At 37.3% G+C, this 13,208-nt stretch overlaps 1 protein-coding gene across 3 annotated transcripts in view; it reads right to left on the reverse strand.

The window, feature by feature from the left end:
- TERF1 (telomeric repeat binding factor 1) overlaps window positions 1–13,208 on the reverse strand; it is a 48,675-nt gene that overhangs the window by 17,951 nt on the left and 17,516 nt on the right. For 2 of the 3 annotated variants that reach the window (XM_037050924.1, XM_037050923.1), the window contains 2 exons: window positions 9,303–9,391; window positions 3,596–3,702 (listed from right to left, as the gene is read on the reverse strand). In XM_037050924.1, coding sequence (XP_036906819.1) covers window positions 3,596–3,702; window positions 9,303–9,391 — 196 coding nt within the window. The remainder of the gene's footprint in view (window positions 1–3,595; window positions 3,703–9,302; window positions 9,392–13,208) is intronic. The other variant, XM_037050925.1, reaches the window with a different exon arrangement.

Genomic DNA, 13,208 nt, shown 5'->3' on the forward strand with positions numbered 1-13,208 from the left:
CTCTGTCTTAAAAAGAAGAGAAAGAAAACAGAAAAAATCTAACAATAACATGGCAGTAAATATGAACCTATCAATAATCACCTTAAACATAAATGGCTTAAATGCTCCAGCCAAAAGACAGAGGGTACCTGAATGGATAAGAAAACAAGACCTATATACATGCTGCCTCCAACAGACCCATCTCAGATCAAAAGATACACACAGACTAAAAAGTAAAGGGATAGAAAAGATATTTCATGCAAATGGAAAAGAGAAAAAAGCTGGGGTAGCAGTACTTATATCTGACAAAATAGACTTTAAAACCAAGGCTACAGTAAGAGACAAAGAAAGATACTACATAATGATAAAGGGAACAATCCAACATGAGGATATAACCCTAGCAAACATTTACACATCCAACATAGGAGCAACTAAATATGTGAAGCAAATCTTGATGGCCATAAAGGGAGAGATTGACAGAAATATAGTCACAGTCAGGGATTTAAATACCCCACTGACTTCAATGGACAGATCTCCCAGACAGAAAATCAACAAGGAGACAGCAGCCTTAAAGGACACACTAAATAAAATGGATTTCATTTGATATCTTCAGAGCATTTCACACCAAAGCATCAGAGTATACATACTTTTCAAGTGCACATGGAATATTTTCTAGGATAGACATATTAGGACGTAAAATAAGTCTCAATAAATTTAAGAAGACTGAAATCATATTAAGTATTTCATCTCACCACAATGCTATAAAACTACAAATCAATCACAAGAACACTGATAAACATACAAAGACATGGAAGCTAAATAACATGTAAACAATGAACAGGTCAACAAGAGGATTAAAGAAGAAATCAGAAGATACCTTGAAACAAGTGAAAATGAGGCTAAAACAATCCAAAATCTGTGGGACATTGGGAAAGCCTTCCTAAGAGGGAAATTCATAGCATTACAGGTCTATCTCAAAAAAATAAGAAAAAGCTCAAATACTTTACACTTAAAAGAAACTTGAAAAAGAACAACAAAGTCCAAAGTGAGTAGAAAGGAGATAATAAAGATTAGAGAAGAAATAAACAAAATAGTAAAATAAACAAACAAACAAAAATCAGATACAAAAGATCAAGGAATCCAAGAGATACTTCTTTGAAAAGATAAACAAGATTGACAAAACGTTAAAAAGACTCATCAAGAAAAAAGAACATGGACCCAAATAAATACAATCAAATGAAAGAGAGGAGATAACTGACACCAAAGAAATACAAAGGATTATTAGAAAATATTATGAACGCTATGCCAAAGAACTGGACAACCTGGACAAAATTAAGAAATTCCTACAAATATACAATCTTCCAAACTAAATCAGGAAGAATCAAATAATCTGAATAGAAAGATTACATCTAGTGAAATTGAAAAGCAGTAATCAAAAACTTCCCTACAAACAAAAGCCCTGGACTAGATGGCTTCATAGGGGAATTTTACCATTCTGAGAACTAACACCTCTCCTTCTCAACCTATTTCAAAATATTTAAGAGGAGAGAAGGCTCCCAAACTCATTTTATGAGGCCAGAATTATCCTAATTGCAAAACCAGGTGAAGACACTAAAAAGAAAGAAAATTATAGGCCAATATAGACACAGATGTCCTCAACAAATTAGCAAATGAATTATAGCAATGCATCAAAAATATCATTTAAAAAAAGAAAGAAAAGGAAAGAATGGACAAAAATGAATAGTCAATAACTGTGGGACAATTATAAAAGATGTCACAAACACATAATGGGACACCAAAAAAGAGATAAAGCACAGAATAAAGATTTAAAGTGACAATGGCCTGAATTTTTCAAAATTATTGACAGACAACAAAATAGGCGCAGGAAGATCAGAGAATACAAAGTAGGATAAATACCAAAAAAAAAAATCTATACCTTGGCACCTCATATTCACAATGCAAAATACCGAAGAAAAATACGTAAAACTATTGGTGGCATAAGGTTAGCCATTCCCCATTCTCTTTTGGGAATTCACCCAATAGCAAAAATGGAAGAAATAAAATCCTAAACTCTGATAAAATTAGAAGACCCCTCTATGATCTGAACCATAATATAGGTGAAAGGGATACATTATCAGTGGAAACTGACAAAAGGTATACAAAAAAGCATGGCACAGGCACACAGTTTACAGATTTCAGACAGCCTGTGAAGTACACTGTTCCAAAGTAAGAAACATATACTGAGGTACAAACCTTAAATCCCTGGTCTAAAACAGCAAGAGCCTCCCTCAATTTGAAATAGCTCCAAAAATAGAAGTGCTGAGGTTAAAGAATCACAAGATAAGCAATATGCGCAGGAAGTAAAGCATAGTTTTTGCTTGCTCACTTGGGGAAAAAAGAGCAAGGCTTAAAAAAAGGCTTTAATCACGGGAGATATTCCTAGTAGCCTTGAACTTGACACTAGCTCTAACATCTCAGTGTGAACCATTTGCAAAAAGCCTATCAAGGAGCCCGGACTGGCGCAGATCAGTTGTCTGAATGTCATCCTGCAAAATGAAAGGTTGCCAGTTTGTTTCCTGGTCAGAGCACATGTCTGGGTTGAGGACCCAGTCCCCTGTTATGGGAGTGCAAAAGGAAGCCAATTGATATTTCTCTCACAAACTGATGTTTCTTTACCTCTTTCTCCCTCCCATCTCTCTAAAAATAAATAAATACAATATTTAAAAAAAAGCTTATCAAGAAATAAATCAGTTAATATAAGAGAGTAAGAAAAAGGTACCGGATCACTTTCTACTTCCAACCATGATAGAACAAGGACCAGATTTATGCACCTGCTGTAAACAACTAAAAAACTAGATAAAATACAGGAAACAACTGTTTCACACACTGGACAAGATGGCACAGGACTATATTCACTGAGAGAGAAATAAATAAAGTCAGTCTTAAAACTGACCCACCTTAACTTTCTGAATAGAAAAATTCCATACCAGATGGTATCTTTTTTTTTAAAACACAGAATATATAACCTTATCAGAATTGGACCTCTATTAGGCAAATATAAATATGAAAGGATATATATGTGGATTTAAGACCCATTTTACATATGAACCTACTTAATGATAGTATCATAATAATTTTAAATAAATGTCATATCAATGCCCAACTTAAGACTATTTTTTAGCCTTGGCTGGTGTGGCTCAATGGCTTGAGTGCCAGACTGCAAACCTAAAAGTCACTAGTTAGATTCCTTGTCAGGGCAGATGTCTGGGTTGTGGGCCAGGTCTCCAGTTAGGGGCATGTGAGAGGCAAATGACTGATGTTTCTCTCCCTCTGTTTCTCCCTTCCTTCCCTTCTCTCTAAAAATAAAGAAAATCTTTAAAAAAAATACACGCTTTTAAAAAAAGGACAATTTTAACAATGTGGATTAAGTATTTTTTTGGAACTTTTAATGGGCAGATCGGTCAATCTAAGATGGCAAAATAAAAGACAGCCAAGAAGAAACATTTTATACTCAAGATTTTGGGGGCGTTGAAAAGAAATAATGTAAAAAAAAATCACAATTATTCAAGTCATGACTTTACTGTCCATAAACTATTTTAAGATAATAAACAAATACCTGTTTTTTCCTAGAGCGATGATTTTTAGAAGTTTCTGGCTGATTGTTTAAGACACGCATTCTCTTTCTTTTGGTTGCTTGTCTGTCTTTCTCTGTCCTTCTTCTACCTAAAAGTAGGAATACTGCCATCAAAAATTGTTTTACATTAAGAGAAGGAGAGGAATTATATATTTAAGACCACCATGAAATTCCTACTTATTTTTTAGCTTTTTAAAAGAATTCTATGTGCTTAATTTTTTCCCCCTTCAAATATCAAAACAGCATGGTACAGTCACTCCCTTTCTTATTCAGAGTCAGTGAGACAAGAAATAGGTGCATCTGTAACTGAAAAGAAATAGAACTATAATTATTGAAAGAAAATTTTTTATACAGAAACTAAAGGAATCTACCAATAGAGTTTAAGAAGATGGTTAGATAAACAATTATTTGATTGTTAGATCAACAAACAAAACTCAATAGTATTTCTGTACATTAGCAACAAATACTTAAAATATATAATTAAAAACAACTGAAAGATACTGAAAGATAACATTCACAATATAACAAAAATAATATTCTTAGGGATAAATCTAGCAAAAGTAGTCAAGATCTATGTATAGTTAACTTAAAACATTCTACTATATATGTGTGTTTGTGCACACATTTTGAGAAAATATATACCGAAGACAATATAAACAGAGAAATACCCACAGAAAGACCTAATTATGTTAGTTGTCTCAAAATTATCTATTGTTACAATGCAATTTTAAATAAAAATTTCAACAGGGTTTTTGGAATTTAACACTATTACTCTAAAACTCTACGTGTTAAGAGAGGTAGTCCATCAGGGGACCTGAAAATCCCTACAGCTTTTGTGAATGTACAAGGATTATTCATTTCCTGATACCAAGCAGTTTCTGTGGTTAGTAAGACAGGCAACGAAGTAGTAGGTCAAAGGAACAAATTTATTTTAGTTTAGAATTATAATTCCTAGCCATTTTGTAGCAATAGATGTAGAAAAACAACTTTGGAACTCCAGCAACATGAAGCAAATATCTGAATTTAACTTTACCATCTTTAAAATGAGGATGATGATATCTGTGGATGTAAATATTTTTGAACTGTAATTTACAAGTATTAGCTAATAGAGGCTAATAGCTATCAGCTAATAGCTATCAGCTGTGCCATCAGCTATCAACTATGAATGTGTTCAATTAATATTTACTGCAGGGTTACTATGTGCCTGGCATCAAGCTGGTACATCTATGATTTTTATATTGATCAGTGTATTTAGGTTTGAATCAACAAGGTTTTAAAATCCCTACATAATTGCAGTATCTACAATATGGTGCCAGTTCAATAAACATTGGTTGAATGCATACATGGTATGAAGAAACTTTTAATTAAATTATAATTTAGGACTTCCGCCAAGATGGAGGCATAGGTGGAAACACTGTGCCTTCTCCCACAACCAAGTTTGAACACAACAAAGGTTTAGAGAACTAGGACACACCCAAAGACCAGAAAATGGAATTATACGGAAGTCCGACAACTACGAACCGTTCAACGGGGACGGTAAGACAGGCGGAGCCAGCAGCGGAGCTGGGTCAGGCAGGACAGATCCCCCGACCTAGGCGCTCAGGCAGCCCGGAACCAGTCGGGGTGTGGGGCATACTGACCGCGGTCGCACATTCACGCACAGTGAGACGGACCACACAGGCCCCAGGGGGGGAACCCAGTGGTGGAGGGCTGATGGTGGTCCATGCAGTGGAACGAAACGCGTGGGCCTGGTGATGGTGGTGGCTGTGGCGCCAGGGCCGCAGTGGCAGGCGGAAGACGGGAAGCCATTGTCCCTCTTTGACCCCGCCCCCACACACAACGTCACAACCCAGCGACTTAGTTGCCCTGTTCTAGTGAACACTTTAGGACTCTGATCCTGCTACGGAACAGGCACGAACAGCCCAAAAGATGGCGCAAGAAGAACTCAAAGTCCCAGAGCCAATAACTCTAAGTGACCAACAGATTGCCAGCCTCTCAGAAGCACAATTTAAGACACTATTTATCAGGATGCTCACAGAACTGGTAGATTATAGTCACAAATTAGAGGAACATATGAAGGCTAAACTAATTGAAATGAAGGGAGATGCACAGGAAACCAATAGTGATGGAAAGGAAATGGGAACTCAAATCAAGGGAATGGACCAGAAGGAAGAACAAAACATCCCACCAGAAAGGAATGAAGAAATGAGAATTCAAAAAAATGAGGAGAGGCTTAGGAACCTCCAGGACATCTTTAAACGTTCCAACATCCGAATTATAGGGGTACCAGAAGGGGGAAAGAAACAGCCACGAGTGGAAAACGTATTTGAACAAATAATAAAGGAGAACTTCCCCAGTCTGGCAAAGGAAATAGACTTCCAGGAAATCCAGGAAGCTCAGAGAGTCCCAAAGAAGTTGGACCCAAGGAGGAACACACCAAGGCACATCATAATTACATTAGCCAAGACCAAAATGAAGGAGAGAATCCTAGAAGCAGCAAGGGATAAGGGGACAGTCACCTACAAAGGAGTACCCATCAGACTGTCAGCGGATTTCTCAAAAGAGACCTTACAGGCAAGAAGGGGCTGGAAAGAAGTATTCCAAGTCATGAAATCCAAAGACCTACAGCCAAGATTGCTTTATCCAGCAAAACTTTCATTTAGAATGGAAGGACAGATAAAGTGCTTCTCAGATAAGGTCAAGTTCAAGGAGTTCCTTATTATATGAAATGCTAAAGGGAGTTATCTTTTTTTTTTTTTAGTTTTTTTATTTAACTTTTGTTCAAGTACAGTTTTCTTTCTTGTATTCCCAGCCCTGCACCCCCCCAGTGCTCCCCACCCCCCTCCCATCTCCGCCCCCGTCTTAGTTATTGTCCATGTGTCTAAAGGGACTTATATAAGAAAAAGAAGATGAAAAATATTAACAATGAAAGGACAGCAAACACACAGTTATTAACGACCACACCTAAAACAAAAGCAAACCAAGAGGACAGCTAGATCAGGAGTGGAACCATAGAAATGAAGAACACATGGAGGGTTAGAAACAGGGGGGGTGGTAGGAGGAGAAGGGGGGAGAAGGTACAGAAAATAGCATAGATGGTAGGTAGAAAATAGATACGGGGGAGGGCGAGAATAGTGGGGGAAATATAAAGAACTTGAGACACGTGGTTATAAACTAAGGGGGGGAGAATGGTGGGGGAGGGAGGGTGCGGGTGGAGGGGAATGAAGGGGGGAATAGAACGACTGTAATGGTATAATCAATAAAATATATTTAAAAATTATAATTTATAATAATTATGACAAAAAAATTATGGAGTGTTTTTTTAAAATTTATTTTTGGTTATAGTTGCTTGTTTCTTAAATCAATCTAGCAATGCCTTTAATAAGGATGATAGATTCTGAATGCAAAGAAGAGGATCGCTAGATTCCATACATAGTCAATTCTCACCATCCATGGATTCTGAATCTGCAAATTCACCTACCTATTAAAATCTATAACTCAAAAGTCAATCCTCAAAGTGCTTCTGTGGTCACTGGCAGACAGACGTGTGCAGAGTGGCAAAAAATTTGAGTACCCGACATGCACATTTCCAGCTGAAGTTAAACAAGGTGAAGCTCTGCCTTATTATTTAGCTCTTGTGCTATAAACTGTCCTTCCAATAGTCTATTTAGTGCAACATTTTTGTTCTTTTTATTGGTAATGTTAAAAAGGCCCAAGTGTATTACAGAAATGCTATCTTAGTGTTCCTAAGTGCAAAAAGTGTTCCTTACAGAGAGAATCTGCTACGTAGGCTTCCTTCAGTCATGGCTATTGTTGCTTTTTTTAAAAAAATCAATTCAGCAATGCCTTTAATAAGGATACTAAATTCTGAATGCAATGAGGAGGATGGCTAGCTTCTATATGCAGAAATTTCCATTGCAGTGTTGTTGGCCATGAGTTCAATGTTAATGAACATATAAGATATATTAAATAAGGTATCTTTTAACAGAAACACATAAAACAAGGCTATGCATTGATCAGTTGACAAAAATGGGTGACCAAGAGGCTCCAAGGAACCTACCCCTATACTGCCCTATAATGTCTCAGTATTCACTAATTCAGTATTCCTGGAGACTTCCTAGAACATTACTACCACAAATAATAAGAATCAACTGTATTTATGTTTTAGGCAAGTAACTATTACAAATTTTTACATAAAGTTTAAATAGAAAAGTAGTGTACCAATATAGCAAAAGTACTCTAGGTTATCAAAGCTCCAGAAAAAATACAACTAAGCGACAGAGAGACAGCCAACCTATGAGATGCACAGTTAAAAATACTGGTAATCAGGATGCTCACAGAATGGCTGAATTTGGTTGCAAATTAGATGAAAAAATAAAGGCTATGCTACGTAAAATAAAAGAAAATGTACAGGGAACCAATAGTGATGGGAAGGAAACTGGGACTCAAATCAATGGAGTGGACCAGAAGGAAGAAAGAAACATTCAACCAGAACAGAATGAAGAAACAAGAATTCAAAAAAATGAGGAGAGGCTTAGGAATCTCCATGACATGTTTAAACATTTTGACATCTGAATTATAGGGTTACCAGAAGAAGAAAAAGAAGAGCAACAGACTGAAAACTTATTTGAACAAATAATGAAGGAGAACTTCCCCAGTCTGGCAAAGGAAATAGAGCTCCAGGAAGTCCAGGAAGCTCAGAGTCCCAAAGAAGGTGGACCCAAGGAGAAACACGCAAAGGCACATCATAATTACATTACCCAAGATTAAAAATAAGGAGAGAATCTTAGAAGCAGCAAGAGAAAAAGAGACAGTAACCAGCAAAGGAGTTCCCATCAGACTGTCAGATGATTTCTCAAAAGAGACCTTGCAGGCAAGAAGGGGCTGGAAAGAAGTATTCCAAGTCATGAAATCGAAAGACCTACATCCAATATTGCTCTATCCAGCAAAGCTCTCATTTATAATGGAAGGGCAGATAAAGTGCTTCTCAGATAAGGTCAAGTAAAAGGAGTTCACTATCACCAAACCCTTATTACATGAAATGCTAAAGCGATTGATTTATCTAAGAAAAAGAAGATAAAAAATATAAATAGTAAAATGACAACAAACAAATAGTAAAATGACAGTTATTAACAACCACACCTAAAACAAAAATAAAAGCAAACTAAGCAAACAACTAGAACAGCAGTAGCACCACAGAAATGAAGATCACGTGGAGGGTTATCAAAGGGGAGTGAGAGGGGGAGAGGGAGGAAAGGTACAGAGAATAAGTAGCATAGATGGTAGGTAGAAAACAGACAAGAGGAGGGTAAGAATAGTATAGAAAATGTAGTAGCCAAAGAACTTATATGTATGATCCATGGATATGAACTAAAGGCGGGGGAGGGGGGATGTGGGTGGGTGGTGGTGTGCAGGGCGGAGGGGAGTGAAGGGGAGAAAATGGGACAACTGTAATAGCATAATCAATAAAATATCTTTTTTTAAAAAAGTACTCTAGGCTAGGCAGTCAGAATAGCTAACTTTCTAACTTAGCTACCACTTCTAATTAACTCTGTCCAGTCATGACATTTAATCTCTTTGTGCTTCAGTTTTTTGAAGTGTGTTTGTGTTGTGGTGACAAGGTCAAGGATTGGCTTGCTTCGAGAACACCTCAATTTTCCACTTTTAATACAGTAATAAGAATACTCACTTTTAAGAACTTCTTTTTTTTCTTCTTCCTCATTAGAATCTTGTTGGTGGCAACCATGTTGTAAGTTAGGTAAGAGATTCCTGTGAGACCTAAATGAAACATCAAAGCTTGTAATTGGTTCCATAAAGACTAGAAAAGCCATGGAAAAAGGGAGGTGATTTGTCTCCTCTGTTCTCGGACATTCTTCTTCTTTCACCTGTTTCCTTTCGTGCTCTCCTGGCTTAGTGTTCCATCTTAACCTATGGCCTTTTAGGGTTTGTTATCAGACTTTCCTTTCTCCCACCACTTACTTTCTTCATCTCATCTACTCAGAAGTCAAGATTCTTTTGATTTTCCAATTAAACAGATCAAGTAAAAAATTTTTCAGAGTGTAAAGCATTAACTTTCATTCTCTCCTATGACTTATAAGTTCATTTCCCAAAAGAGAAATTCCAAAATTCCTGTATACATGATGGCAGGAATGTATACCACTTGATCATCTTTATAACTTGAAAAAAAAAAAAAAAGGCTTTTTTTGAAAGGTAAAGGCTGTTTGGATGTGGCAGAATTTTTTGGCATCCCTAAAAAGTTGGTATTATTCCAGTTTCATAAAGGAGCAAACTATGATGACAAAGTAGTTTAGTTAAGCTCAGGCAGCTATTTTATCACTACCTAAAACCAATACTCTCACCCCTGTAAGTGCTGTATGCAACCTGCTAATCCTTTCCCTCCCTCCCAAAACTTTCTCCCGTGCCCTCTGGAATGCCATTTATAGCCTCTCCACTTTGTTCAACATGTAGCTCTCCCTTGGCAACAATATTTCTCTCCTTTGTGGCTTTCTCAAGTAGAGATCGACTTAATCTTCCACCTTCCTTGAGCCACAGGTTCCCAGAGGTGGGTCTCCTGTGAATGAATGCCACTCTCAGGATCTTGCTTTCATAAAGACCTTCGCCTGTGAGAACTTATGCCACTGAGGTGTACCACCCACTACCATTGATCAGTCAATCACCATCCTTCCAAGCATTTCCCACCATACACAGATCTCTTTCTGCCTCTAACTACTGCTTTTATCATGAGTTATTTCAGAGTCCCCACAGATAACCCAACAAGATCCTCCCCATTCATGCAGACTTCCTGCTCTCTAAACATGTGACATTGTCCATTACAGCATGTATAGTAGGATAAACACAGTTTTTCAAGTGATTTCATAAAATAAAAATTTGTAACATTCACCAGAAACGTAACTCCCAACCCCTCCTGCCCCAGCATCATATTCTTGTTTCAATGGCAGAGGAAGAATTTACTAACCATCTGCTTTAAGTTCAACTGCTCCTTGAGTGTGTATTCTAATAAGGGCACTGTAGGGACAATGGGAAACAACTCAGGGTCCCAGAGGCAGGTCTTTAGATAAAAAAATTTTAAGAATGCAATAAAAAAAAAAAACATTTAGTAAGGATAGTACTTTCCACAAGTCAATTTAGTAAAAATTTCAATTTGTACAAAATATCTTTGAGAAAGAAATTCTGGTACCATTGGGACATATATTGGCCATTACAACATGGCAAATTTTTGCCAGATATGCTTACCAGAGATAGTAAATTAAGCTTTCCCAAACACAATTTAAGCAGAATTAGTACTGTAATCAAGCATTCATAGTGTCACTCTTTAAAAAACTCTTCCATGGATCTCTATTTCTACTCAAGTTTAATTTCTTGTCCTCTTCACCAGCCTCTAACTGAATTTTTTTAAAAATCCCTCCTCTTTGTGACAGTTGTAACTAGCTCCCACGGACACTGCAGACCATTCACACCACCATGGCTTCACTGCAACTACTCTCTCCTGAAACAACATGTCCTCTTCCAATTACCTGTCAAAATTTTAACCACCCTGCAAGGCCCTGCTCAGTGCTCACACATCCTGAAGGTGTCCATATCAAGTGTTTCAGCATGTAAGTTCACCTTCAAACTAACAAATTATGTAATGTCTGCTACTGTCTCATTTCACATCTATAATTGTTATGGTCTCAGATAGTTTGTAAACTTTATCAGAGCAAAATATTTATTTCATCTAGTACTGATAGCATAAGGTTTTCATCTTTCCTAGCATTTGTCTGACCTCACAGTCACAATTCTGATTCTATCTATTTGCGTCCAAGATGCTTGATTTCCGATTTCTACTTTGTGCCTAGTTTTGGTTTTGCCCTCTGTGTCCAGACCACTACAAGGTTTATGGTATGCCTAGTAATGAATGAGGTACCAAGGATACAACCCCCCCACGAAGAATTCTCAATCTAGCAGGAGATACAAATAGGTGAACAGATAAGTTACTATCCAAGGTAAGTCCCCTTACATAGGTGTGACTTGATGCTATGGAAGCACAGAAGTGACAACTTTGGTTAGAGAGCTCAAGAAGACTGCTTATAGGTGATCTGTGAGCTAGACCTTGAATGGCAAGTATTCTCAGAATAGAAAATAGGAAATTCAAAATTGAAGCAAGGGTCGAGGCATAAAGAAGCTTATTATTTCAAGATGAGGGAGAAGTTCTGGTTGCAAGAAAGTATGGTATATGTGGACAGGAAAGGGTTAATGCTCAGGGCCAAGGTTATTTATAGGGGTTAAAAACAAAACAGAAAGGGGCTATGTAAGGCTTTATAAGCCATGCCAGTAAATTCTAACTCATCTAGTAAGAAACTGAAAGCCAATAGAGGTTATTAAGCTTAGAAGTATTTAGACAGACCTGTTTTCATGACTTCCAGCTAACTCTGGAAGTCATGTTAAGAATGGATTTGTGGTAGAAAGCTACGCAATAATCTAAGATATAAATGATAAGAAAGGATAAGTTAGACAGACATTTCTGAGATGGGATTCACAACACTTGGGGAGATAACTGGATGCATGATGTGAAGGAAAGTCGGGGTACAGAGAGCAGATGAGAACAAGAATTCTGTTTCACACACTGATTTACTTTGTGTCTAGCAGACATTTGAAATAGTGTGTGGTACTACATAAGGAGGGGACATGAGATATGTTCATTATCTGCAAGAATAAGGGTAAGTCTTAATTCCATTTTATTTTAAAGTAGTATTACACCAGGCAGAAAGACTGGGCCACAAGAATGTATTAGGTCTTAGTATTGCTAAACTCTGATTTCATAAACAAAGTGAAACAACTGAACCAATAAAAATGGTATCTGTACTTCTCAAAATGTGTCTTAGAAAAAACAAGTGAGAACCAGAACTTTAGAAGAGATTTTGGGGAGACGACAGTGAGGAGCAGATCCTGTTCTGGTAGCAGGGACAAGAGAGACTGTAAGACGACTGAGCTCAGTCCTGAGGTGTGATCTAGGCCACGTCCACAGAACTTAGACCCAAATCCCCACCTCTAAATAAGTAGTTAAGATGGGGAATCTGCCCTGGCCGGATGCTCAGTTGGTTGGAGCGTCATCCCTTACACCAAAAGACTGTGGATGCAATCCCCAGTCAGGGCACATACTTAGGTTGTGGGTTCAATCCCTGGTTGAGGCATGTGCAGGAGGCCAACTAATCGATGTTTCTCTCTCACATAGGTGTTTCTCTCTCAAGTCAATGATAAAAAACAAAAACAAAAACAAAAACAAATCTTTGGGTGAGAATTAAAAAAATGGGGAAACTTCAGCATTCAAGTCAATGGTCCCAAGAAAAAAAAACAGTTAATATTACACCAATTGCCAAATATATCCATCCAGAGACCACAGGATGAGTATTTGGCCTTGGGTTAAGGGTGGAAGAATAGAGAGAATGAATCACAGATTCAACAAAAAGGAAGATCTTTATAATGGTTGAGTTTATATTATTGATAGGGTTAGCTTCTAAAGCCAAAGCAAAAGGTAAAATCAATTTTGTAAAAGTTAACCTTGCAAACCCCTTAAGAAGAAATAACTCTGAAGACT

Source organism: Sturnira hondurensis, unplaced genomic scaffold (genome assembly GCF_014824575.4).
Source record: "Sturnira hondurensis isolate 20B ecotype Veracruz unplaced genomic scaffold, ASM1482457v3 Scaffold0006957, whole genome shotgun sequence".
Classification (NCBI taxonomy): domain Eukaryota; kingdom Metazoa; phylum Chordata; class Mammalia; order Chiroptera; family Phyllostomidae; genus Sturnira; species Sturnira hondurensis.